Source organism: Phragmites australis, chromosome 21, assembly GCF_958298935.1.
Source record: "Phragmites australis chromosome 21, lpPhrAust1.1, whole genome shotgun sequence".
In the NCBI taxonomy this organism is placed as follows: domain Eukaryota; kingdom Viridiplantae; phylum Streptophyta; class Magnoliopsida; order Poales; family Poaceae; genus Phragmites; species Phragmites australis.
Genome location: NC_084941.1, coordinates 6,344,236 through 6,371,669, shown reverse-complemented (window position 1 = coordinate 6,371,669; position 27,434 = coordinate 6,344,236). Strand labels below are relative to the sequence as shown.

Below are 27,434 nucleotides of genomic sequence, written 5' to 3'. Positions count from 1 at the left end.
TGGTTGCACCTACCACCATTTCAAGGATGGAACGTGCAGCTGTGGAGATATGTGTTAAATGAAGAGGGGGATTAACAAGAAAAAAAAAGTGGCTCTTGTGTATCATGCTGATTGCATTTGGGGACAGCAATGTCTGATGATGTTGATATTTGCCCTATCTGTTATGGCTGATATCAAGAGTCAATGTCACCATCTTGAAGCTTCATTTGAAGCTGGAGCGCTTTGCGAACCGAGCAGCTAGTTGGTTCGTGCCTCTGGTAGAGTGGACGGTCACCCGGGCTCAAATTTGGGGCACACCAGTTTATGGGTACCTTTCTGAGAAATTGGTTTCAGCGAGTTTTCTAGCCAACCAAGCTTCGGTACTCTTCTACCTTAAATTTAAAAAAACACTCGGGGGAGTCTCTTCTCGTGATCGAGAAAAAAAAGCTGGACCTCTTTGCTATGAAGGGACAAGGTGCAAAGAATACCTTAGTGGTTATGCTGAAGACTGGCTATAATTCTGCAGCCCCTTCTGTTAATTCCAAACTTCGTACTAACCTCTGTTTTAGAATAATTGACAACTTTGATTTTTATTATTGGAACTTTGACTAACAATATTTGTTTAAATACTTAGTTAAGTAAAGCGAAAATAGTATCAGTAGATATGTTATCAATGTATTTTAAACATGTTATGTAGGTCAAGCTATCTGCATAAATATTTGTAGAAAAGACGACCAGTCAAAGTTTGAATAGTAAAATTAAATTTGTCAATTATTCTGAAACGGAGAATGGGGCTGCATCACATGGACTATGGAGGGTTCATAGTGTAGATATTATCATGGTTGAGACTTCAGGCAGTCTTACAATTCAGTTGTTCTTTTTTTAAGCTGTTCATCTACAGTTGCGAGTAGTGTGGATGTCAAAAATAGCTGCTTTTATCCAGCCAATTGGCCTTTAACTTGTTACATTTGCATTGGCCTGTCCAATATAAAATTGTACTAGAACACCTACCGTCAGTTTGATCACACTAAATACTAAATAGGTCGTTACAAATGACAGATTATTGTCACTGCTGTTGCACAGACTAAACCATCCTTATCTTTGTCGAAACTCGTTGATGCACAACTGATTCATGAGCTAGAACGGCTAAGCTTTGTATCCTCGGCTTTCAGCCCCTACTTCAGTTACCGGTCACTAGCTTTATCCGAAGACATTACACATGGATGCACACTCTTCCGGTAGAAGTTCGTCCGTGGGTAGTTCTGGTGAGACAACTGGCAGCCTTGAGGCCCCCCTGGACAAAGCTCATAACCAAAATATGTGTACAGCTGAAGTTCCTTACAGTAAACACCAAATCTGCTTACCACAGCAGACTTCAATAAATAGAAGTGAAACAAATAAACGAAGCTCAAGATTAAAGTAAAAACGAATGTTTATTTCCTAACCAGAGTAGAGAACAAACATCAATTGCAGTATCTGTTGAGACCAAAAAAAGGCTTTTTTATCTAAAGCCTGCTACATATTTGCCATATGTTGATAAATAATCTATTTTCACGTGGGTAGTAGGGCTTGAAATCAAGAACCGAACTCTATCTCAGGAGCATGGTGTTGAATCGCATCAGAGGGCGCAGCCGAGCCTCGCTTCTCAGCTTCTGAGCTGCAGATGCTGGGAGCCAGAAGGAACTCGAACGAAAAGATTATGTGGTGGAATCCTGTGAGCCAACTTCTGGTAGCCACAACTTCTTCCGGATTATGAAGATCATTTCGTTCTCCTCTGATTCCGGGCCGGGCTCAGCATCTACAACGGTTATTGCTTCCCAGTGAAGCGCATTGATGTACTTCTTGACGAACTCAATGACAGGGCTCTTGTCCCTCATGATGATAAATCCAGTCGGCCTAAGGATACGGTCCATTTCAAGGAGAAGGTCTTCAGCACTGCAACCTCTTTTGTCAAGGTCAGAGAAGACTGTCCATGCATGGAGAAGATCATACGTTCGAGGATAGGTTGAGAAGGCTTCACACCTGCAAACACATTATTGGATTTGAGTAAAATTATAACGGCAAGAACTCAGTCTTCCTGCTTCTAGGAAAACTTGCCGGTAATAATGTTAACTGCAAACAACAGATCCAACAAGTCTAAATGTCACCAGATGAGGGCCTGACAAGTAACATTTGCAATGGCAATGTTACAAAGCCTTCACTCAAACAAGAAACATGGAGAATGCAACTCAAGGATATAGTCTCCATTACCCATTACTCAAGAGCTGACTATTTTTTTCAAAGCCTAGAGAAGGACTTCAAGCTTGAGGTCCATGGTCACATGGCTAAACTTCGTATATTAAGTTACTATGCCACAACAAAGAGTGCAACATACAAAGCATAGTCCAACACTTAGGACTTTTGAGAAGCTAAAAAATAGACACATATGGCGTACCACCATTATTAGATGGATAGACCAATAAACAAGACATATTAGCACTATTGGTCAAATACCATCGCAGTAATCCAAACTGACTTCCTTTAACAAAAACTGCACATTAGTTTTAGATAGACCAGGGCTGGAACAGTAGCAGAATGGTTCTAAAGAGGTTCGCCCTAAAGGAAACACTCCTTACAAAGGAATGAAAGAATTCATCTCCTAAGTTCCAGTTGCACAGGTCAGTACGGCCAATGACAACAAACAAGTGTAGCTGCTTCAACAGTGTTTCATCATAAAATTTCATCAGTGCACTTGCAAGTTGCAACTAGTGCTAAAATCTGATCAGACTATAGTCGCAAGATACAGCATACGGCTTCAAATATCTTTCATGAAGTTGTAATCTCCACACTTAATTACTATGAAAACATATGGCATGGCAAAGTGCCACCGTGCTGATATCTCCTAGCTGTATAAATTCAATTATAAGAAAGCTATAAGTGCAAGCCTTTCACGTTAGTTGACACATACCAGTCGTGATTGCTGCCTATCAGCCCTCTATCGTAGATTATCTTGAGGGTGCTTGGTCCATCATGTGGCACAACATTCATCACCCATACATCTTTTTCCTTGAGTGCGGCAGCAAACGACCCAAAGTTTGCTTTCATGTCCATGATGTTTCTAATAGTGTTTGGTTTCACCTTTGGGGCCAACAAACTCCAATAATTTTCTACTCTTTGCTGCCACATTTCCTACACAGCAAGAATTATATCAGCAATCTCTATGCAGTTCTTAAGACTCCAATAAGAAATTTCTGAATGTAAACGGTATATAATATGCATAAAGGCATTGCAAGGTCAACTAACCGTATCCTTTTCAAATGTGTCAGCAGTAACATACAAATCAGCAAGACGGGGAGGCGGGGTCGTTAATCGAGCAGGCCAGGGAGCCAGCCCAGTTCCACCATCTCTGTGCATTTCTGAAAACATAAAATCACTTGGTCATTTTTTCCTTAGACCCCCAAATTACCTGGAAAGTGAAGTGAAGAAAAGAATGGAAAAGGAGGGAATTTCTACCCTGCCGCTAACTATCACTGACAAACATGATAATTATAATGAAAAAACAGAAGGATACAATTATTTCAGCATTGATTATCTACAGAACATCATGTTACTCAACGTAAGAAAAATCGCCACTAGACCATGAACTAATACAGAAACTACTTAATTGTTATATTTACATCCTGAATTTCAAAATCGTCATGTATGAGAAAAGAGAGAAGCAAAAGTGTTGTTCCTTTGTTTACCATTAGTGACAAGTACGGAAGTTTTTTTTCACAAAAAATAAAACCAGGAGGGTACACCTTTTTAGCATCAACGGACTACAGTGGGAACAGGATAAACACTCACGTTCTGGATATGGCGTAATGCAAGGTTCCATCGGCACACCCCATACCGAATCTGGATCATCACCACTTTTGCATAGAGGTGGCTTTGTACCAGACGCTCGGCTCCTGTAGCAATCATTGTTCAGAGGCTTGACCCAAATAACAGTTTGGTTTCTTTTCTCTGCAATTTCCCAGCACATCCTTTCTATAAGGGCACTCATTTTTTTCCAGATTCTACGATCCTCCTCATCCTGTGCATATGCTTCAGGAGACGAGTAAGCGAAATAACCTCCAGGCCTGAGCAATCTGTCTAGTTCAAGAAGAAGAATCCCGTCTCTTTGAAGCCAATCGATCCTACAACGTGAACAATGAGCTAATTCAAATGATCTACTTGGGTACGGAAGCCTTTTTGTTCCCAAAACACCAAGATATGCGGGGATCCCTCTTTCAAGTGCAAATTGAATCTGGTTCTGATGTACATCATTCGGTGCCAAAGACATTGCTATCACATTAGAAGAAAGAAGATATCCTCCAAAACTAGCAACTCCACAACCAACATCAAGAACTGTACGAAGCATTCCCTCATTGTTTATATTGTTATCCTTGAAGTTTAGCATCTGTCAAACAGTAGAGATGGATCAGATAACAAAGTTTCATAATGCATAATGCTCAAATATGTTTCATATATTTTTAGTTCCCGGACAATATTGTAGAGGAGTCGAGACAACAGGCTTACATTTGCAATGTTTGCTATATATTTGTCAGCTCCATGATGAAAATGGGTTCCGCCACCTGGAAACTTGATCTTTTCACCTGCATCAACCATCCAGTTCTGGTCTGACTTTTCTTTTGCAAGGTGAGTGTGTGGAATATTTGCTTTCCACACTACATCGCGACTTTTCGGCCATTTTATAGGAACCTGAAAAACCAAGTTTTGTGAGTCCGGTACAGCTCAGAATAGATCCAATCAAACATAACTATTTTCAGAGAAGTATAGATTGAAAAGGTCAGGGCACATGTTAACATGAATAAACAAGCTACATGAAAAATATAAGGACAAAAATCTAACCAATTCCTGTGGCCAGATCATTTAAGTCTACGTGCAAAAGAAATCATATTCTTGATCACATGAAGTACATGTCATTCTATATACAAGATTAAGCAGTTGCTACAGTTCACCTTAAAAGGATAGGTTGAAAACTTGAAATGGTTAATATATGAACTCAAGTCAAGCAAGCTATACTCAGAGCTAGGATCTGCATTGGATAAAAGAAAACTTTGAGAGAAGAGTAGATCAGCTTGTGACCTTATAGTCATGTGGTGGAGGAATCAAGCAATTAAAGCGCCTTTCAGGAGGAGGGCAATGCCTCTCATAGTGCTCCATCAGGTTTAAATCCAGCTTCAGCCTCATCTGATATATCAAGTTCCTATCCAAGCAGGGAATCAGCTCAGAGTGCTGGTCATCACACACCTTCACACCCAAGAAAACAAACAATTAAAATCACACAGACAATCCACAAAAAGAAAACTGGTCACTTGTTGGAAACTCACAGGGAAGCTCTTGGACTTAACATCATCTGCATCCCCAGTGCCAAAAATGGACTCTTCTGAGCCCTCTTCGCCATCTCCATCACTGCCCCACCCAAGAGACCGCGAAAATTTGGTCCCATACTCGAACGCGGCACTCCCAGCCTGCCCGTTGGAGCCCGAGAAATACAGGATGAGAAGGCATAAGCACACAATCAGCACGCAGAACAGCACGATGGACCTCTTGTTCTGCCCCCCATCATTTCTCCCCCTCATCTCGGTTCCCAACTCGTACTGCCCTCTAGCAAGCACAGCCCTCAGGATTCATAAAGGACTGAGGCAATTCTTCGATGCTCGGATCTACAGAGATAAACACCAGTCATTAGATAGAAACCAATCTGATGTTATCATGAAGCTACCACAAAGACAATTCAAGAAGCCAAACCGAAAAAACATAGGCTGCAAAAGTGAAACCAAGATGGAAGTACCCTAAGAATGGAAATCGTCGGGAGGAATTGAATGCTCCCACCAAACCCCCAAAGACTTGTACAAGATGCAATTAAACAGAGCGTCTCTGGATGAAAATTCCCATATAAGTAAGCAAACGTTCTGTGCCCAAAGGTAAAAGAAACAGTAGCTGCACTGAAGCAGGAGTGAAGTGGGGGACAGATCACAAAGAGGAAAGCCAAGACCGCCACCACTTTAAATAAAGCTCCCTTCTCCGGGCTATTTTACTACCGGATTCCGATCTGGGGGCCTCCCATTCAACCAGGCGGGCTTGGAATTCGGTTCATCAGCACGAAAGCTTGAGAAATTGTTTTTTAACGGATTACGAAATTGGGTTAGGCAGCCAAACATAAACGCAAAGAGAAGTCTTCGATTTGACGCTGTTCAAATGCGCGACAGCGACGGGGCACCACCGCTGCAGAGTCTGCCACCGACTGCGAGGGGCGAGCGAAGTGCGTCTGGCGCGAGGGCGGAAGCAGATTAAAAATCGCGAACTTTGCAACCACCAAATCGCGGACGCGCGGCAGGCCTAATCCCAACACTGACGAAACCAACAGAGCCCTAACCTAAGAAACGAACCCAACACACGCAATCGCGAGGCGGGAGGGCCAGCCGCAGCCGCAGCCGCTGCCGCTACGCTGAGACCGAAGTCAAATCGCCGCAAGCGCACACACAACCACGGATAGCATCCCGCGAATGCACGCGCTCCAACGGAGCAGCGCCCCCGCTTCTGCGCTGGGCGACCTCCGGCGGCGCCCGGGACACCTCCGGGCTCGAACAAACGGCGGCACCAGATCGAGCAAGGGCGGCACCGCCGCCGTCGAGGCCGAGGTGGGGCTGCATTGCTGCGTGCGGCGAAAGGGAGGGGGGAAGCAACGCACCGTGCTCGCAGATCCGGGGCGCGGGTTCCGGTGCCGCCGCGGCGCTTGTCTCCGGTCGCAGTGCGGGGCAGAGGCGCGTAGCGAGCGAGAGCGAGGGAGCGGAAGGCCTCGACTTGCGGGGTAAAGCGAGCGAGCGAACGCGGAGAGAGAGAGAGAGAGAGAGAGGTGGGCTGTGGGCATTGGCCTATTGGGTAAGCCTGACTACGGTGGGCGAGTTAAGATAATAATCGAGTAATTAACCGAGCGCAACAAATTTTACTGCCGCTGATTAAACTAATAGCCCGGGCTGGGCTGGGCGGGCCGGGCCGGGTTACAATTTACGAGAGGAGCGGTGTTATCTAACACGGATATGGGTGTAAAGTCCGATTCGAATTTAGGTATTTGATTCGATAAAAAAATATAGATACGCAAAATGCAACTAAAATTTTTGTCGGAACTCGACTCATATTTAAAATGTCCAATTTGATAAAAAATAAAAAATAAACATGGTGTGCAGTAACACTGGAGAGGAGGCGCCGCGTTGCTTGCTGCTGTCATGGGGAAGGAATGTGGTGCGCCCGTGTGCGAGGGGAGGAACGGAACAAATCTAGATTAGACGGGGAATGATCTGTGTCGGCGTCCATCCAGTGGGATCCACTCCATTGAATAGTAGCGCTACTGCTTCCCGGCGTGTCATCCCGTGGTTCAGTGCTTCGTCTCGTGAGGAGGCTCCGATTCCATCCTATTTATTTATGGTCCAATTTTAGACTCGTTTGATGTTGCTATGGCATTCTAAAAAGCAATTATGTTAGTCACTTTGATATGTTGGCATCAGCTGTTACGTGGCCGGAAGCAAAATTTTACCAGAATGGACATTTTCCTTTACGGAAATTTTAGATTTACTAGAATCGATAAGGACATACGGAAATTTACTATAGATTTGCACATAATATCGTAGCAAATAACTAAATCAGCAATATTAGCGTTTAAGAAGTAAATACCGGCCGACCATACCATACGCCTTCATGGGAATGGGCAACGAGCTGGATCCCGTCGAGTTTAAAGCAGTGTCGTTCACATGCATTCAGGTGCGGATCAAGCCGCTCCAGCCCCCTGCGAACACGCTCGACTCTCGTGGGAAGTCTTCCGTTCGGTACCGAGAAAGCGCCGTGGTGGGGTGTGAGTGGCAAACACCCTACCCGCCCCGGGTTCGGGTTTTAGAGGAGCCAGGGTGCACACAGGTTTATGTGTTAAGACGTGCGTGTGTATTTGTACTTAAAAAAACGCTCCAGCGCCCTAATGCTTCACCAGTCAATAGATGCCAGCGAGCACCTCCAATAATTTTTTTTTTGTCATGGATGAAGAAAGGAAGAAGAGAGGTGGTAGGGTCTTCCTACATCGCTCGTCTGCATTCGCACTGTTCACGTGAACCGATTGGCCCCGTTTCTGCTTGCACACGGAATGTTCGATCCGAGATCTGGCTACAACCCCTTTGGGCATGCAGCCACCGACACGCAGCGGCAACGCTGCCCAGTGGTGACACGAGTGATGCTGAAAGCCTAGAGATTCTCACACGAGCCAGTGCCCCCGCTGCTGAAAGCCTGAGGATAGGATGGCTAACTCGTCAAAAGTGCAGGCAAAATCTGGTGAAAACTGCGAAAGGCTGAAGACCTCTCGCGATGATGCTGTTCCATCATGTGGCTGGAAGTGTCCAGCCAAAGTCTTCTTTGGGGATCCTAGGCCACGAGAAAGAATAATGAACCCATCTGGTCACAGCAAGCCGTGACGCTTCGTCTTTCAAGTGATGAGGCATGATTAAGTACAGTATGACGGGCACAATTTACACCAGCTGACCATCTCGCGCTAACCAGCTAAAACCAATCCTATCCTTTTCTACTTGTGGGAAACTGCAAGATTAAGCACATGAAGTTCTATCGCAACAAAATTCCCACCATTTCTCACATTTCTGTATAGCGTGTCTAACGAAACCATTTACATGGCGATCTCAAGGGCGGATGTCTCGCTCTTTTCCAGGAAACGCAGCAACGAATGGCGATCCTCAAACGCTTTGGCGTCTTCCTATCCTTTCTGGTGACACGACCCCTTCAAGATTACTGGATACAGATGTCTTCATGTCAGCGTCCTTGCTCATCACTCCACCCCGCTATGCCCACATACACTCCTCACTCCTGCCAGAATGGTACCAGAACTTCCGGGTTTAATTGACAGACAAAATGTCGCTGGTTCTATGACACAGCATCTACTTGATCTGCATGAAGCTTGAGACATCGGCCAGAAAAGTCTGGAGATTTTTTCTAAACTTCTGCCTGTTTGGTCGATCAAGCGAGCTTGAGAGATTGTTTGAACTAGTGAGATTATGGAATGCAGTTGCCAGCCTTGATTTCACTGTCGGATTCTGCTGTTTCTCAATCAACTCATGGACCAGTCTCTGCAGAGAGAAACAAAATGAGAATAAAATATAGCGAAATATCAAAATAAGTATCGGTTTTGTGCTTGATCTGATAATAATTGGTCTATTACAAAACAAAAAGGACCTGATGGTTATGGATTCAGTATATGGTCCATGTATCTAACAATTTGTCCTTCTATCATCTGTAAGACAAAATGCAGAGAGAGAGGGGGGGAGGGAGAGAGACCTGATATAATTCCTGTTCGCAGAAAAGTAATGGAAGCAAAGCATCTGCAGCAGAACCTGCTAGTTCCATTCTGCAAACAGTACTGCAAGGGCTTAGAAGTGTACTTTGCATAGCACTGAAACTACCAAAGAAAAGATTGACGAAGTACGCCAAACAAAATTGACATCACTTACTCCGTAGTACTTTAAAGCTAGTCAATGTAGAAATACAATTTGCATAACTCACCTGAAATCTTCAAACAAGAGTAGTTGCAGAAGAACCCTCAAGAAGTGACCTGGTATGCTTTCCTGCAGTTTGCCATTTGGTCCTTCAGATTCCATAAGCTGTGAGTTGAGTCCTCTGCCCCCCAGTATTTCTTTGAAATGATAAGAAGCAAGGGCATTTACAGCTGCCAGGCACCTCTCAACAACATCGATATCCTGCAACATGGCAAACAATCCTAGCTATATCAGCTCGAAGAATATAAATTTGCACATAAAGGGTGTTTCTGTTGGAGAGCACATAAAGGGAATTTACAACTGTTCATAATTAGCGTTGGAGAGCACAAAACCCTGTTTCCGTAAAAACTGAAAGAGTATGGGCAATGACCATAAAACGTATAGAACACAACACCACCCCACATGCAAATTACACCTTTCTTTTAAGGTCACACTTGTTCAGTGAGTTTTCTGAAGGTGGATTTTGACCAACTTATGAGCATTATGGTACAGCTGTGTCTTTGGGACGTAGACACGTAGTACCCATTGAGCACTAATTGTGTCACCAATTATAAACCACGATAATTGTAGTTTATCCAAGCTCAAAACCTGTTTAAAACAACTAAGTACAATTATGCCCTGGCTGTGAGACTGTGACATTATTAATGAAAGTGAATTTCTATCAGATGTCTATTTTCCCCTTGATAGCCTGGCACCCTAAAATGCACTGACAAGGTCAACGTCAGCCATTTTGCCTGCACGGATCCAGATAAATGACCACCCAAGCTATGTCTTGCAGAAACTGTCTGGCCTTTCCTATGCACAACAGTTAATTTTTGAAGTAAAAGAAAGGATCCGGTGCTACCAACTCCTCAGTAGTTCCAATCAAAGAAGCAGTCCCGTACTTACTGCTATCAATGCTGCTGCTATTTGAAACTTCAAGCAAAAATAGAATCAGATTCGGTCATTTCACGCAGCAATTGTCCCGAACTTACTGATGCTTGTTTAGCCCAAAACCAGTCTCTAACAATCAACTTAAAACATGAACAATACGGTAGAGGGGTAAATGCAACTCTAGAAAATATGCATGCCTGATTGCGCAGCCCGAACTCAAGACTTCCAATAATCCTTGCAAAAGCATCCCTATTTAAGTGAGCGACCTTTTCCGGATACACTTCCAACAAGTGTGACACAAGTACAAAATACTGCAAAGAAATCCGATTTGCTATTAGCATTTGATCGCCATTATCTTCTGTTACAGCAAATAAGAACAAAAAAACTCAGAATGACTCACATCACGACTGAGTTTAGGGTACTTCAGAAGGTCCAAAGATATCAACGGAGTCACAATGTCAAGACCAACATAGATAACCTGTGAAAGTAACATCTCCATTATCAAGTCTCAAACTAATTACAGCTAGCTCATTATGAGAATAAATGAAATGTATGTGGCTGCACAAATAAATGATAAATGTCCTTCGACCAGAAAGCTCATTAAGTTTCCCCCCAGCCGATCAGCCAGGCAGATAGTTCAGTTTTAGTGTGGCACTTTATGATGTTGAAGAACTGGAGAAACTCCAATTACATAGGTCAAATCCCAAGGCTAGCTACCTATCTGAACAAACTTTTTGTGTGTGTTGACATACAAGGTCATATAAGAACCTGATTCCCTTAATTGGTTGGTTGACCTTTATCCTAGTGGTTTTATGATAATGACACATAAGTACAGAAGAGTTCAGGCTACTGATGGTAGATGTGCACTATCAAAGTTCTGGAGCTTTCTGTTGGTGATTATAAGTCATAACAATCCAGCACTCAACAGGAAAGATAGAACTCGAGGTACTGCACTTCAATTTTCTGTAAGAAACAATATTGCAAAAACATCAGCTGTATACCTCTGCAATATCTGGTGAACCTTCAACACTGCTATCAGACAGAAAGCCAACCTGCACTTGTTAATAGTGTCTCTTAGTTATGTGGGAACCTTTGGTCAAACAACACATAACATAGTGTAAGGGAACAAAAGTTACCAAATCCTTTGAGCATATATTTGTTAGAAGCCGAAGCAAAGCACGCAAATCCTTATATTTTTCTGCTTGTGACTCACTACGCAGACTTGAAGAAAGTGAGAGCATTACCTACAAGAAAGCGAGACACACAAAAGATTCAGCCTCAGAGAAAATTTTCTGCAAACATTACTGTTGGGAGATCACTCACACAAACTGCAAGCAGCATTTACCATTTTTTACCATATTATATCACTCATGTTAATTTTGTTAACTGACTTTATTTAAGTAATCTACATTTGATAAGAGTATCTAAACCTGCAGTAGTTTCACTTATTATCACCACACAGCAAATTATATGCAATAGTTTGTTCCATTTACTGGACAACTCCAATTGCATCTTTTCTATGAACAGGGAGATCCTAATGAGATTAGCATTTCTGCAGAAATTAAAACAGAAGCACCAAAAGCAACAAAAAAAATTAGAAAACAAATTTGGCATAGGGAAGCTGTCATAAATGAACAGGGGTAACACCAGCAAAGAGGGGGGAAATATAATTAGTATCATGAGATCACTGCTACAGGTTTTAGTACAATGGTCACAATCTTTTCTTTATGAACCTTTTCAGTTCCCAGTTGATCTGAAACCATAAGATATCTAATGCCGACTGGTAATCTAATTCAGTAATTCAACTCCTCCACATTTCTATTAGAGCTTTGAACTTGCAACATTAGATGATTCCCTTTCATAACGGAGCTCTAGCAACTGCCTTTCTTAAGGAAAATGTTGGAGACACAGGGACAAGAACACACACACACGAAGTGGAACTCTGGAGAGTTTTGCGCTGCCAAAACTGCCTGTAGCTTTTCTGGTGTGCTCTTCTATTTATAGCAAAAGAGATTACAAAGATATGGCCTTAGTGGCCAGAGAAAGCAAAACGTCTTTGTCCAACCTGCAGCCCATTACAACAAATATCCAGCCAACTACTGATAACAACTTAATGACCGTGACATGCTATTTGACTTACACTACCACTACTGATGTTCACCCATGTGAACATGCACATGTCAGAGCACAACTTGCATACAACCAGAGGTTGCTTATACACTGAACTGACACAAACTACTAACTAGCCAGAAGTAACAGCACGCAAGTGTTATCCTGACAGAAAACACCATCAGACCATCAGCACTTACACCTAACATAGTGATGCACTTATGCACCATGCAGTTGTGACAAACACTTAAGCAAAGGCATGTGAGAAAAACACACACACACGTGTGAGAGACATAATCATTACACAATGATATAGGAGAAAACTATTCTGACACAATAACAAAATAGTAGGAACTCACACTCTTACCCTTCCAATATTATGAGAGGAGTATATCTGAAGCAATCGCAGGCAAAAGCTCACCAAAGCTGATGTTTCTTTAGCATCCAGGAATACAGCTTGGCCATCAACAAAGTCAACCACAAACTTGAGTATCATGTACACAACTGTAGACTAAAGAACAAAACAAAAACATCACTGTATGATCTTCAAGGTTCACTTGTATAGTCATAGTAGGATGCTTGAAAAATAGAGGAGTTACATTACCTGATTTTTGTAGACCTCCAGAAGAGTCAAGAGTGAGTTCATCACAGTATGACCCATTTCAAATAGAACCTTTTGAGTACGGGGTTGAGCAGCTCTAGCAGCTCCTCTTAGTCGTTCCAATAGGCAACATACCTACAGTTATTTACTTATTTCCTATTATTCTTGCCTAAAAGAACACAAAGCAAAGATCATGCAGACTTACCATGTAAACAAAATCTGCTTGCTGCGCCACGGATTTGAGATCACTCCTACTAGCATTCTCTACTAGGCACCCTGCAACTGGACCCATGAGGTCCCTCAGATACCTTTGAAGCAACCAATGCAGGCATTGTTAAACGTCTCGTATTTATTTCTTAGAATAACACAACCAGCAGTTAATAATAGGCTTACTGCGCAGATGCTTCAGGATCTTTGATGCAGGAAGCTGCACAGGCAAGTGTTTCTGCTAGAGATCTCTGTGAAGAAGTGGCAACAAAAGCAAAGATCTTTACAGTATGAAGGCATAGATTAAAACAGCATGATATGTACAAGCTACATCACTTACTTGTAAACGTCCACTCAATGAAAGTAAAGAGCGTCCACTTGCAAAAGCTCTAATAAGGTCACGCCATGAATCCTAGAATGGTACATAGAGTACCACAATGATTACGAGACAAACTAAGAAAAAACACAGAAGTTCTACAATGATTACAGCACAGTATGTTTCATTCGATGAATATCACAGGTAGCTTTTGTTAAGAGTATCCACCAATTTTGTTTTGTTTGGCGTGCCACAAGAAAACAAATTTGTCTCAACGTGCATAAGCAGTGCCAATACTAAACTTGTGAGGCAAGTACATAAATGACTGAGTGGAAAAGAGAACAGCGTAAACACGAAGGTACTCCAAATGGCACTTTTAATGTAGTGCATCTGAAAATTTGAAATTCAAATCATCCTGAATCATTACCAGCATAATTTTTTACAATTAATATCTTTTTCGTCATTAATATTTCAACTTCTAGCAATTAGGATAAGAATCTATAATATGAACTGGTGTGTGTTTGCTGAAACAGGCAATTACCATACACAAGATAATATATATGCTACAAATATTTTTAGTGTGTGCATGTTAATATATGCAACATGCAAGAATTTTTTTTAAAAAAAACATGGGTTATAGCAGCTGATTTGGCTTACCAACTGAACAAGATAAGTACATGTGTGTTTCCGTCGAACAACCGTAGCAAGTAGATTTTGGCATGTCAGTGTCTGGCAACAGGAATCAAAGCAAAAGATTAGGGATAACTTCCAAATTGGAAAGCCAGAAAGAAGCTTTTTGAATGTTAACTGTCAATAACAAATACTACTAAGGAATTATTGAAAACGTGGGAAGCGTGCACTCAACAATCATCACTATTGATATTTTGTCAATTATACAATATTTGGTATTTTGGATCAGTCACATGAAAAAAATCTGGAGACTTATGCAATATACTTTCATATACTTTTAGAAATATAGTGTGATAGAGGTCAAAGTTGCATCTCGAAGATTGTGAAGTCAAGACGTTAATAATGTTTTACTAGATGGCCTAGCAGTGTTCTCACATTTGGCACTGCAAAATGACATAGGCAAGCATGTGTGGGCACACACTTATGAATCATCGCGGATTAAAAAGTAAAAGCAAAGCTTACCTGCAGCTCATTTTCGCCCTGATATGTAGTAAGTGCTAACATCGAAATGAGAACAACAAAATCAAGAATGAGCTCTCCTTGGTTGTTCTCCCAAGCAAAACTGTTAAGCACTTTTCTAGAATGTTGGGTTCCATTTGTACCCACACCATCAATCTCTGCTCTGTTTACTTGTGCTCTGCTCACGTCAAGTGGTACTAAATAGGTTGCAACCCATCTGGCTAAGAACCAAATCACAGCCTGCCAACCCATACAGAAATTAGGATAAGTCCAAAAGGAAGTATAAAGCATAGTCTACAAGAAAATAAGCCTTGATTTCAAAACAGAAATGACGGTCGGAAGAACCATGCACATAAAATATATTGGTGAACTTGGGTCCAGAACAAAAGGGAATCTTTTAAGTAAAGAAGATGACGAAGACAGAAAAGTACCTCCATGAGACGGGGACTGAAGAACTTCGCCCTAATTCCTGGATCTAGACACTGCCTGGAAAAATTTATTATAGACCTGCATTACAAAGAGAAAAGCTGATCATGTTGTCTTGCCATAATAGCATCAACACGATCATACGGTGCCCAGTAGAGGATAGAGCTTGCTACAATATGGTCAACAATGTCAAGAGAGTCTAAGGCTGGGTGGTTCTATTTTTTCGCTTAAAAAAACTGTAGGGCAGGTGGTTCTATTTTTCGCTGAAAAACTCCAAAAACAACAGCCAGTTTCCTGGCTATCCAGGAAACAAAAATAAAGAAACTTTGGGGCAAATATTCTTACCAGGAGAGTGTAGCTACAGGATGTTGTGCTGCTTCAACCACACTGGGGAATCCAGCTTGTAATGCTTCAGGAATCTGTTCAAAATCAATTAATAACAGGCACAATTTTGAGTATCAGGACAAGTATCTTAGCTGCTAAAAGTTATAAATACAACACAAAGCATACAAGAACGCCATGCTTTCAGGGCAACATTTGATGTTGTTTGCAATATTAGATGATAATAGTGAGTGCATCCCAATATGTGCAAGAATTCAAATTGAGAATTGCAGAAAAATATGAACAGCTATATGAAGTGTGATAACAATACTCATGATAAGACTATAATGCTAGGAAAGAAAGAGAAGTGTACTTACAAGCAGTGTTTCTCCTTCACCTGAGTCAGTTAGGACATGACTGGTAATCAACAACAGCCAATACAGCTCTTCCAGTGTTTGAGTAGGATCACTTTCACAATTTTTCTGCGAAAAGTATATTAAAAATTAGATATAAAAATAGCACAATTTTACAACAGTACAATGCATAGAAGGCTACTGTAGCATGGACGTGTAATAGCTTCTCCTTTTTTAATAACTGAGGTAAATCACAAGATGAAGCTAACGAGAATACCTGACTTAGCCGTGCAAATCGTTCTGAAAATAATTGTGCAAGATATGGAATAGTAGTGTCAGCAGCTGCACGTGCAATCAGAGCATACAAGGCCAACTGCTCATCACGCTCTGGAACAAGAAGTATTTCATTAGTATATTGAATCCAAAAGGGGCGGGGGTGAACAGTATATTCTCAATGGAATTTTTACTTGAAACAGAAACATGAAAGTATTCGGTATCATCAGCATCCTCGCATGCAGAATCAGCAGCAGCTATGTCAAAGAAAATAAAGGTAATCAGTATGCAGCACATGAAAAAAGAAGGGAAAATATTTTACATGTGAATGCCATAAAGTACAACATTCTTCGAGTCCAAGGGTACATTTAAACAAGAACATAAAGAGATTTTGTACCCTTCAAATGCGACTCCACAATGATCTTAAACAAACTTGAAGCTGCAAGTGCTCCATCAACTGAGATAGGACTTTTATCAGCATCAATGTCCTGCGAAAAACAGGAAAACAAACTTCTAAGCTGTAGCTAATGGTAGTGTAATAAACGAAGTGTAGAATGAGCTTTATAAACCAACTTAAGAAGCCTAAGCTGGCTACACCCAATGGACAAAGTGCAATCTAAATTATTTGACAGTAAATTGAGCTTTCCATGCAGAAACATGTCTTTATCAACAAGCAAAACTGTACCAAAACATTCCAGACGCATATGGCTCAAGAAATAAATAATCAGACAATTTATGTTTCCCTTTCTGAAGCTAATATTTACTGCAACATTAATGTAGAGGATTTATGTTTATCTTGTATGTATTCCGATACATTCTCTAGAAAGTGAAGTAAACTGTCAAGCACATCTAATTACTAAATTTTTTGAAAGGATGGGAGATGCTATAGTTGTAATGGAATAAAGGACACAGCAATATAAATAATGTAATTAGCATGTAAACATGCATATAGAAAAGGAAATGTTATTGTTGTACAATTCATCCATGTAAACTCAATATTGCTACGATACAGTTATCGTAGAGTTAAAATCCTTGTCTTAAGTGCTAGTTTTTTTTTTACAGGAAAAACAGTAGGGGAGGCCCCTACTGTGGTCTTAAATGCTAGTTGATCAATGGATTTCAATTAAAATTTAGCACGCATAAATTTCTTTAACTTAGGGAGACACTGGGCAAAATGGTATTAGAACAATCAAAATATCTGGTGTAATCCAAGAGAAGAGCACAAGAATGAGCATTGGTACTCGATTAGAATAATATTAATAATAAAGTATGCCCAAAAGTTATTATCTGATAAGTATTACCCAAATCTAAGAGGGAAAACCCAAACCCAACAATCGTATCACACTGGAATCTTGTACTGGTACTACAATAAGCATTTGGTTAAGGAAACTACATAAAAGGAAAACACACATAAATATATATTAAATTTGATGCAAAGATCAGGGGCAGTACCTCCAGAATAACATTCCATGTTTCTAACAAAATATCAAGAGCATCTGAGCCCCAGGTTTCCTCTTCACTCTGGTTATCCAGAACCGACTTGACAGCTTCTGACGTCAAAGCAGAAAGCAGGTTAACTGTCCCATAGTGCCTGCAAGCATGTCCGTGTTACAACAAAAGAAAATAGCAAGCCAAATCTAGCTGATATTGCAAGAATAAATGGTGCAAAGTGTGCACAAAGTTCTGAATATACTCACAGTAGTAGCTTCTTCAAATTTGTCATATACATTTATAGCTTTTTGAAATTTGTCATTGTTAGGAATAACAACTTGTATTCAATGGTAGCCCCAAGGGGGCAATATATAGAGTACATGAAGGAAACCCTAGGACTAGGATATTACCATAATACCCTTAACTATTATACCCTTAACATCCCCTTCAAATGCAAAGCGTATGCAATAATGTTGCATTTGAAAGAGGTAATACTAAGTAATAAAGTTAGACACAATACAAAACTGACACATCTAAAATCTGTCTCTTCAAAGCCGTTGTAGAGTGGAGCCTTGGTAACCCTATCAAATCAAACCGAATGAGCGCAAAGCGAAGCACATGAGTAGAGTCGTGATGATGACAAAAGAATGCCATTGGTCAAAAATCACAACAAAACAACGATGAGTAGCAAGACGACAAACGAAATCGTCATTAGAGATTCGAAAAGATCAAGATGACGTAAGGATGCCCTAGATCAAGAATTGCAAACAAAAGCAATGACAAGTAGCAAGACAACAAACAAAGTTGTCACTAAAGCTACGGAGAAATCTAGATTGCATTGTTGCATCAATAAAGACGGAAAAGATTGGCTAAACACAAAAAAAAAAATCAACTAATTGACGAAGAAATATGTGAACTCGCACAGCATAGACAAACACAAAGAAAGACGAACGGACTTGGATGGACGCAGCAAAATTGCAAGACTCTAATACAAGACTAAGACACTAACAGGCAGCAGTGGGATACGAGCAGTAGAGACAAAAGTAGCGAGCATCAGCCATCTTCAAAGTAGGCCAAATAGCAAGCATGGTCTAGCAAACCAAACTGGAAGAAAGGCCTTGCACTACGCAGTGATGCACCAGTAGCACAAGCAGTAGCAGTGCACATGAGGCCCACCAGCAAGCACTTTGGAGCACCACAAGCATTGCAGAGCCCAGCGCAAGGCATCAACACCCATAGCACCTCCATCCTTGGAAACAACAACAGACCGTTGGAGAAGGCGCAAAGCACACCGTTACAGCCCTCCCCACCGCCGCCCTCGAGCATGGCCATCAGGGGTGGGGAAGAGGAGGTGTCATGGTCGAAGGAGGCCGCGGCACAGAGCGGGGAAGAGGAGGAGGCGTCGTGGCCGAAGGAGACCGCGGTGTAGAGCAGACATCCAAGGCAACAGACGGGCGAAGCCAGCAGTAGACACAGACTCCGGCGGAGTGTCGGACGGCGAGCAGGCTAGCCGGCAGAGCATCGGACGACGCAGCAAGCACACGAGGGCAGCGCAGAGTGAATCCCACCGGGGGGGGGGGGCGGGAGGTGGAGACGTCGAAGAAGGTGGCTGGGACCAGCGGAACGTTGGGCCGAGCGGCGAGGGCATGGTGGATGCCAGGAGGAGCAAGCCGAACGAAAGCGCGCGATGTTAGTGAGGAGCTCTGAGGGGAGGTCTGATCAGCCTGTGGCGGCCATGCGCAACATCGGTCGCCCATGCAAATCCATATGCGATGACGTGTTAGCGTGGCAGATCCGGGTGCCGAATTGTAGATCCACGCTGAAGAGGAGCCCGACTCTGAGCAGCGTCGGGAGCAGCGGCAAAGGGAGAGGAGCCAATAAACCGAGCGGGTGGGCGGGAGGTAGCCAGTTAGCAAGACATGTAATTTGACAGACAAAAGGTAGGTCGACGGGAAGAGAGAGCCGGCGGGCGGGTGGGCTAGATCGAGATGAGTTGCGACGTCCCCGGAGAAGAAAACCTAGCCCTAATATCCTATTAGGAGTAGCAACTTGTATTCAATGATAGCCTCATAGGGGCAATATATAGAGTCGCATTTCCGCTTCTTTCATAGGCTGGTCAGGAAACCCTAGGACCAGTAAATTATCATAATACCCTTGACTATTATACCCTTAACAGTCATTATGCATTTGTTATTAAATATAGTTGTTGAACTTATGATGTCGTGTGCCAAACCTTAAAAGAGAGGTGTAACTATGGGATCTTGGCTATGATAACATCTTACAGATCAGATAGACTAGTGTTGTATCGAGGCCCAATTGACTAATATATATTAGTACAATAAATGGTCTAAGCTACCGAAACATAGACTAGTGTTGTATCGAGGCCTAATTGGCTAATATATAGGAGTACAACAAATGGTCTAAGCTACCCAAACATGACCTAAGCTGCAATGTGGGACTAAACACTAAACTACCAAAAAATGACTAAACCTTTAATACAACTGACCTTATTGACTTTAGTAGGTTATCAAAAAGTAAGGTAGTAGTCAAAGATGCCATTGAAAGCAGCACATGGCAACCATCTATGAACTCACTGCAAAAATAGTGAATCCCGTACATCAGCATTTCTCAAGTTTCGCTCAATTTTTAGAAAGATTGCAAATATGGATCCTAAGAGGACCTTTCACTTCCTCCATTTCGGATTGATGCTGCAATGGCATCAGGAGGTTCGATCCATAGAACGGTAGCAGATAATATGTGCATAAGGTGTTTAACCTGTGAATCTCCATTATCTGAGAATAGAAATCAAGTTGAAAAGGTTAGCTAAGATAGATCACATAAGCAAATATTAACATGCTTTCCAGGTTGAGATAGTATTAAGCAGGTTTTCATTTAATTAAAAAAACATCAACAGGTTTTCATGGATATCGAATTTGTAAATTATTAAGGAAAAAAGTTCAGTTCTGAAGCTTGAACTCTAGCCTCAGTTTGGCTTTAAACCTTGAACTCTCAAACCATAACTATCCAAACCGCCCACTTTACCCCACTCTAACCTAAACAAGAGTGGTTTTACCTGACTTGGTAGTGTAGCACTGAGATGGGCTGTTGTGGGCTAACTTATGCCATCTGTCATCGAAAACCACTGAGGTTTAGGTCAGGGTTGTGTTTTAGACGGTCTTGAGAGTTCAAGGTTGTAAAGTGGACAGTTTCATAGTTCATGGTTGAAAATCAAACCGACGAGTTCAAGGTTGAAAAGTGGACTTCTTCCAATTCTTAAACAAACAATAACTGTTTGAAATAAGAGTATACCATTAGGAAACACAGAGCCTGCCAAGGAGCATAACTGCACTATGACCTGTCTGCAGGAGACAGCAAGAGGAGAATCACCCCATAGTGTATCATATGAGTACTTTTGGCGCAGGGTGGTATAGAAGTTCAAAACCCAGGTTGTGTGCCCACTTGATATTAGAATATCTCTCCACGCAGACCCTGGCTACAATGGAAAATGCAAACCTTTATAAGGCGGACCAAGCAAATATGCAAGTAACAAAGGATTTACCTTCACCAATGAACGTTCAAATTTCTTCAGATTTATGGTATCGCTCCTCAAGCCAGAATTTATCTTCACATCTGAATTCTCATGCTCCACAGTATGCTTGAAATTCCAGCTTAATATCTGAAACATGAGGCGCAGTGCCACTGAACATGCTCTCTCCTCCGGTATACTTACATTTGAATTCACAATTTTGTCCAAGGTGCTAAATACAGCAGCTTGTGCCCAGCAATAGAAGTCCTTGCAAAAGGAAGTGGCATGTCAAAACTACAAATATTATCATGTAAAAGAGTATGCCTGCAGAAACTCCTAATTATTTGGGAAGGAAGTTAACCACCTTCAAAAAGTGCACTTCAAGTGACCATTCGCATTGTTCGTGGAATTCCTTAGGAAGGCCCATAGCAGAAGCAGTCGAAGGGGAAAATTCTGAAACCTAGACCAGATATGAAATGCAATTAGGGAGTAGTTGGGACTTGGGAAAGGATACAAAAAATGAAGAAGCAAATCAAGCAATCATATCATCCTAACGAAATTTGGTATACCAAGTTTTCCAAGAAATTGATCCCAGCAAACTGTCGATTAGGCCCATGGATACCACGGATGGATTGCTCAACCTGAAAAGGATATCAAACAGTGCACTTACAGAAGCGTTTTAAAAAGAATTTCACTGTGACATTGAAGTGATTAAAATTCAGATAAGAAAGACACAATAAAAATAAAAATGATTATCAAAATAAAATGAGTGTTTAGATTGGAGGCTCTGTGTTTGCTCACGGGTGGAAAGGTCCCACAAATTCACAAAAATGATAAATCATCTCATCCATCTAGCTGATCCACTTAAAGTAATAACAGCTTGGATTTGTTCCTGTTACATATCTTTTTTTGTCTAGCAGCCAATTCAGATGACGTATATCTCTGTTATATATAGATCCATAAGCACAAAAATCTTAGGTCAATCCTGATTGGTCAGGTCGTAGCTGTCAACATCCAGAAAAGTATGTACCTCAAAGAAGATAGTTGCTTTGTCTTGGTCTGGAAACTCAACCCTGCAGATATGTTCCATGTCAAAACAAATATACTTGGATCCCAAAAGATTAGTTGATGTAGGTTTGGAGAAAGATCTCTACTTCATCACAATCCCTTTTGTAAGGACACTTCTAACATGGTGACCGTATTGTGTAACCCTCATGATGTCACTGCCGTTTAAGCATCGCCATATATAATAAAGGCATTTATATAGCATCTAGGCACTACTACAAGTTGGACAAGGAACCTAGGCTAAAATTACAATGTTGATGAGCCACCCAAAAGATGTATACGATATTCCCCTTTTAACTTCACACATAGTAAATACTTGACAAGAGCAAGATATAAAAGGGATCACTTTATTTAATAAAATATAAGGGATCACTTTATTTAATAATATATATAACTACTATTTAACTCCCAACGTGTTGAATAAGCTATTTAGCACGCTGACCACCAAACCAAGCAAACACACGTCAACAACCGTAAAAATAGTTTACCGCTGCGCACACCCCCAGTTACAACTGAAAAAATTGTCAGTTACAACTACGCGTCCAGAAGTACATAATTGCAACATGAGAAGCTAACAAGTTACAATCAGTTATAATTAATATATATATATAAGAATCAGAGTTACATTTTAGAGTACTATAATTACAATCGTGTTCCTTAGGTTGTACATCATTAGGCAAGAAATTCGTTAGGAGTTATGTTCATCCATAACGCAATTGCAACTCATTTTTTTATTTACATCTGGTTATAACTTCCTGTCTTGCGAATTGTAACTCTACTATTTTTTGGATTATAACTAGGGGTGACGCAACAGTAACTAGAGTTGAGCTGCCTAGGCACAACGTAGTTCACCTTTGCGCACACCCCCAGTTACGATCCCAAAAGCAATATAATTGCAATCTACAAGATATATCAGTTACTACAAATATATATAGTTGTAACTCAGATACTTTCTCTAGCTGTAATTATGTACTTTTTGTCATGTGATCGTAACTTGTTTACCTCTGTGCACACCCCTAGTTACGATCCCAAATGCAGTATAGTTGTGATCCACAAGAAATGTCAGTTACTACAAATATATATAGTCGTAACTTGGATACCTTCTCTAGTCGTAATTATATACCTTTTTGTCATGTGATCGTAACTCAACTATTTGTGATGTCGTAACTAACTATTTTCTTAGTCATAACTGATAGTTTTTGAGTTGTAACTAGGGATGGTGCAACAGTGAATTGCAGTGCATCTAAGCGCATAATAGACTCGCCATGTGTGTTTGGGTGTGTGTGTGTGAACTACCCACCCAAACACCATATCCAACCTTTTTCCAGTACAGGGTGGAGAAGGGATAAGCTAAGATAACTAATCAGCCCTTATTCTGTGAATCTATCTCCAGGAAGGATTGTGTGCATGAATCGCAAACCACCCCATGAACAAAATCACGTCCAACCCAACAGACCAATGTGTGAAAAAAATATGTGAAGACGATTATCCACAGCATGCCCATGATTATTGTACCTATTTGAAGACATTTTATGAAGACACACAGCACCAGACACAAGAGATTCATTTGAAATTACACTGCTAAAATAAGCAGAAACATATAAACTTACCACCCTCTTTTCAATAGTCTAGCCGCCACAGCAGAAACTTTTGATTGCACATAGCCATCAGGGGAACTTGCATGCTCCATAATGTAGCTCAAGCAATATCTACAATGTTAGGAGAATTGTAGTAAGCGCTAAAAATGTGATGCTCTCACAATAAATGCAAGCTTTCACCCTCGAATTGAGAACTCACAGTATTAAGCTTCTTTTGTTGTCGTCTGTAAGGATTCCCCATTCCCTTACTGCCGCATCACCAATTGTACCGGCAGCTTGGAATCTTGCATTCGGCATTTGGGATTTCTCTGGGAGAAAACAATGTTTCAGCTCTTTTCAAGTAACTTGAGTACTTTACACAACAGAAGAGCAAGGCTTAATTATTAGGATGAGAAATGAACAGAATACTTAGTTCTCAAGCAAATCTGTAAGACTAGCTCCATGAAGCTAGCTAAGCAAAGCTTCTCGATTCGGATAAGAAATGGATAGAATGGTTAGTTTGTAGAATGGAACAACATACAGCATATCGACAACCTTCATTGTGGATGTAAGTTTTGCAGCACATGAATATAATGACACTCCAGATAGCTCATTTTAGTTCCATGCTAGCATTTAGTTGATAAAACGCTAGTAGGCTATTAGTAATAACTTGATTTGAGCCTTTTTTAGCAATTGATATATCAATAGTTAGTCAGCAGTTCAAATATCAAATAATAAGCTTAGGTCTTTTAGCTTAAAGCTCATTTAGAAACTACATGCCAGGTAGATGGTTGCTGGCCTGCTAATTTTGAGGCTTATGCTTGTGGCATCAAAAAGATCTTCTTAGGGCACTACAGGTACAAAAATCGGAACAAATATCCGAAAGGCTGAAAAAAAGGTTGTAGCATCCTCTCAAAATGGTCTTTTGTGAAAACAGCCACGAAGTATGCACACAAAGGGAGATGGATAAGGAGAAAAAATACAGAAGATGATGGCTTTGATCCAGGTAAACACTTTCACCATGATTAATTGATTATACCATTCCAAGTTCAAGACATTTAGCCCCCCTGTCACTATAAGTATGGTTCTCATTTGTATCAGATAAAAACAAAAACAATCAACGATTGGAGAACAAGCTCACAATAAGTGAACAAAAACAATCACCATTCACAATTACAACTGACAAATTTAACACTACGAAGGGCCAGTATGCAGTTTCTGTGCTGTGTTGCTTTGGAATCTAGTTCATCATGGAAATTTCACCAATCGTTATAAGATATTTTCTGCTATGGATCCAAAGATGTCTCAACCAATTATTGCATCCGAAAGTGGAAAACAAGTGCTCTGAAAAGCTACCACAATGCAAAACAGAGCACAATCACAAATTATGTGAACAGAAGCAATAGTATAGGCCAATTGAAGATGGGGGAAAACAGCTTGTGTATTTCGAAGGGCGCTTGTGGCAGTGGTTTCAATTGATTCTTGCATTGATCTTACGAGAAGTCTGCCAAACTAAGCTCATTTTGCTTGAAATAGCCGGAAAACACCCCCAGATAGGGGGGGAAACTAAAAGGATGAAACTTATTACTTGCAGTCTGCAGAACAACAATGCAGATGCAAACAAATAAAAATGCATTTCTCACCGAAAAGGAAATCAGCGTAGCATCAGAGAGAATAAACTTTACAGTATAGTGCAAAGTGTTAGATATATATACATAGCAAGAACATATTCAATACATGTTTGTCATTGTTTCTGCTAGTAAGTCCTAAATTTAACTCGGCAGTCAGCAGAAAAATGTGAATATCTGCTATTTTGAAACAATTCCAGTTCTTCATAGAGGCACAACTATAGATCACATACCGAGAATGAATCTGCATGCTTGATAGGGCATCAGAGATGAATGCAACGAACTTATCACTTTCTCTGCTTCAGATGGATTCATATGCAGCTGCAAAATGGTAAATGAACGTTGAAGCATTGAATGGCAGTCAATAACCAGAAAGGTGGCAAGTTCATTAACACCAGTGCCATATTATGCTAAGCACGTAAAGTACCATAACACCCCCTGTTCACAAATTTTCACATAATTCAGAGAACTTGTTCAATGACATGGAATAGATTAAGCATCCAAAATCACAACAAAAGAATATGTTTCAGTGAGAAGCAGTAAGTGTTTAACATGGCTCAGGTGCAGATTAATGTGTTTAGCACATGCTATCCTGGTGGTGTTTAGAACTCCTAACAATCACTACATGGAGATTCCACAACATCTGAATTGAAGAGCTTCTGGCTACCCAGCGAATTGGATCAAAATATCGTTGAAGCCTCCCCACACCAAATTGAATCAGTATTTCCTAGCACAGAGATCGCATACTTGAGAAACACAAAATCAAACTAAAAAATCATCACTAATGACGAGTTTAATATTCAGAACAAATTAAAATGTGTTCGAACTGATTGAGGTACCAAAAACTCACCCTAAGAAACCAATTGAGGAACCCAAAACCACCTAAAATTAAGTAATCAATTCAAAGTCCCAAAAAAACACCCTATCCTCGCTTAAACCTCATCCCAACCACATCAAACTGAATCCTGTCACCAAATCCACACAGAAGCACTGGTCAGCAGCGCATGAGACGCACAACGAATCAGCCCAGCAAGCGATGACTAAATAAACAAAGTGCCGCAAACTCAGCATAGCACAAGCAAATCATCACCAACCAAACGTGAAATGGCGTAAGAGCACAATCAAGTCGAGCAGAAACGCCCACGCGCGCACCGAAGAGCACTGCCCTAAACCACGCACAAGGGCACGGAATACACGGAATTAAGCCGCCGACGAGGGTGCGGGCTGCGGAACCAGACCTGGATGAGGGAGCAGGCCTGCTCGATGGCGAGCATGGTGGCCTGGAGCTGCTGCGGGTCGGGGGCGCCGCCGGGGAAGCCCTGCATGGCGGCGGCTCCCGATCGCGCCTGGCGGGTGGTTGGGTCTCCGCGATCGCCTAGGGTTCGGCCGCCGGCGCGCGGCCACCCCGCCGGGCGTGGAGGACTGGAGGAGTTGGCGAGGGGAGTGAGGCAGCGGTGGGGCTGGATGAGTAGCTGGATGGTTTCGCTTCGGCTTTGGGCCGGAGTGCGGAGTTGGGATGGAAGAGACGCAGCCGGCGTGCTTTGCTGGCACTCCGAGTTCTGTGTAGTCATCGATCCAAGTGTTAGCGATTTTTTTTTAGCGGAGTGTTCGTGAATTTCTTTTTTTTACGGAGTGTTCGCGATTTTCTTTTAAAAAAAACTGAATGTTGGCGAATTTTCAGAAGAGAAAAGTTGTACTCTCTTATTTGTTACTAGTAATAGCACACTTATATAGAATCGATTTAGGATATAGTAATTTGAAAAGGTAAAAAAAATGTTGTGAGTAAGATCTAGATGGTGACCGATGTGTGAGGAGATGAAAATAATTCATGTATAGTATATTAGTATAAAAATAGTGTGATGGAGACGATCTCCGTGGTAGACGTCGGTGGAGGCGACATGCGGACAACGACATACCATCTCCAGAAAACTGGCATAGTAGGCAAAATGCAGGAGGTGACGTAGCCTCTGGAGAAATCGACGTTGTATGCGATATGCGGGATATGACACACCCTCTGGAGAAACCCGA

At 41.4% G+C, this 27,434-nt stretch overlaps 2 protein-coding genes across 6 annotated transcripts; both read right to left on the bottom strand.

The window, feature by feature from the left end:
- Positions 1–1,393: 1,393 nt before the first annotated feature.
- LOC133903364 (probable methyltransferase PMT3) lies at positions 1,394–6,854 on the bottom strand. 3 transcript variants are annotated; one of them, XM_062344707.1, is made up of 9 exons: positions 6,048–6,328; positions 5,798–5,883; positions 5,334–5,669; positions 5,089–5,253; positions 4,519–4,701; positions 3,805–4,399; positions 3,262–3,374; positions 2,927–3,147; positions 1,394–2,001 (listed from the first exon to the last, which is right to left on the bottom strand). In XM_062344707.1, exons 3-9 carry the CDS (start codon positions 5,583–5,585, stop codon positions 1,677–1,679), a joined length of 1,854 nt encoding a protein of 617 aa, XP_062200691.1. In that variant the 5' UTR covers positions 5,586–5,669; positions 5,798–5,883; positions 6,048–6,328; the 3' UTR covers positions 1,394–1,676. The 3 variants fall into 3 exon arrangements, with proteins under 3 accessions (XP_062200691.1, XP_062200692.1, XP_062200690.1); XM_062344708.1 differs by lacking the exons at positions 5,798–5,883; positions 6,048–6,328 and adding an exon at positions 6,698–6,854; XM_062344706.1 differs by having other exon boundaries at positions 5,798–6,328.
- A 1,576-nt stretch (positions 6,855–8,430) lies between these two features.
- Positions 8,431–26,973, bottom strand: LOC133903023 (uncharacterized). Of its 3 annotated transcripts, none has more exons than XM_062344358.1 (32): positions 26,645–26,969; positions 25,640–25,727; positions 23,999–24,107; positions 23,812–23,910; positions 22,167–22,209; positions 21,706–21,777; positions 21,501–21,596; positions 21,170–21,403; positions 20,920–21,103; positions 20,291–20,402; positions 20,117–20,203; positions 17,632–17,770; positions 16,577–16,667; positions 16,374–16,436; positions 16,184–16,293; positions 15,931–16,035; positions 15,578–15,651; positions 15,238–15,313; positions 14,810–15,046; positions 14,315–14,386; positions 13,682–13,753; positions 13,528–13,592; positions 13,340–13,442; positions 13,138–13,269; positions 12,901–13,044; positions 11,561–11,668; positions 11,426–11,476; positions 10,825–10,902; positions 10,622–10,735; positions 9,559–9,752; positions 9,334–9,415; positions 8,431–9,125 (listed from the first exon to the last, which is right to left on the bottom strand). In XM_062344358.1, the coding sequence occupies exons 1-32, from the start codon at positions 26,729–26,731 to the stop codon at positions 8,937–8,939; spliced, it is 3,510 nt and encodes a 1,169-aa protein (XP_062200342.1). In that variant the 5' UTR covers positions 26,732–26,969; the 3' UTR covers positions 8,431–8,936. The 3 variants fall into 3 exon arrangements, with proteins under 3 accessions (XP_062200342.1, XP_062200343.1, XP_062200344.1); XM_062344359.1 differs by having other exon boundaries at positions 9,334–9,403; positions 26,645–26,968; XM_062344360.1 differs by lacking the exons at positions 8,431–9,125; positions 9,334–9,415; positions 9,559–9,752; ... (18 more) ...; positions 20,117–20,203; positions 20,291–20,402 and having other exon boundaries at positions 20,926–21,099; positions 26,645–26,973.
- Between the last annotated feature and the right edge of the window lie 461 nt (positions 26,974–27,434).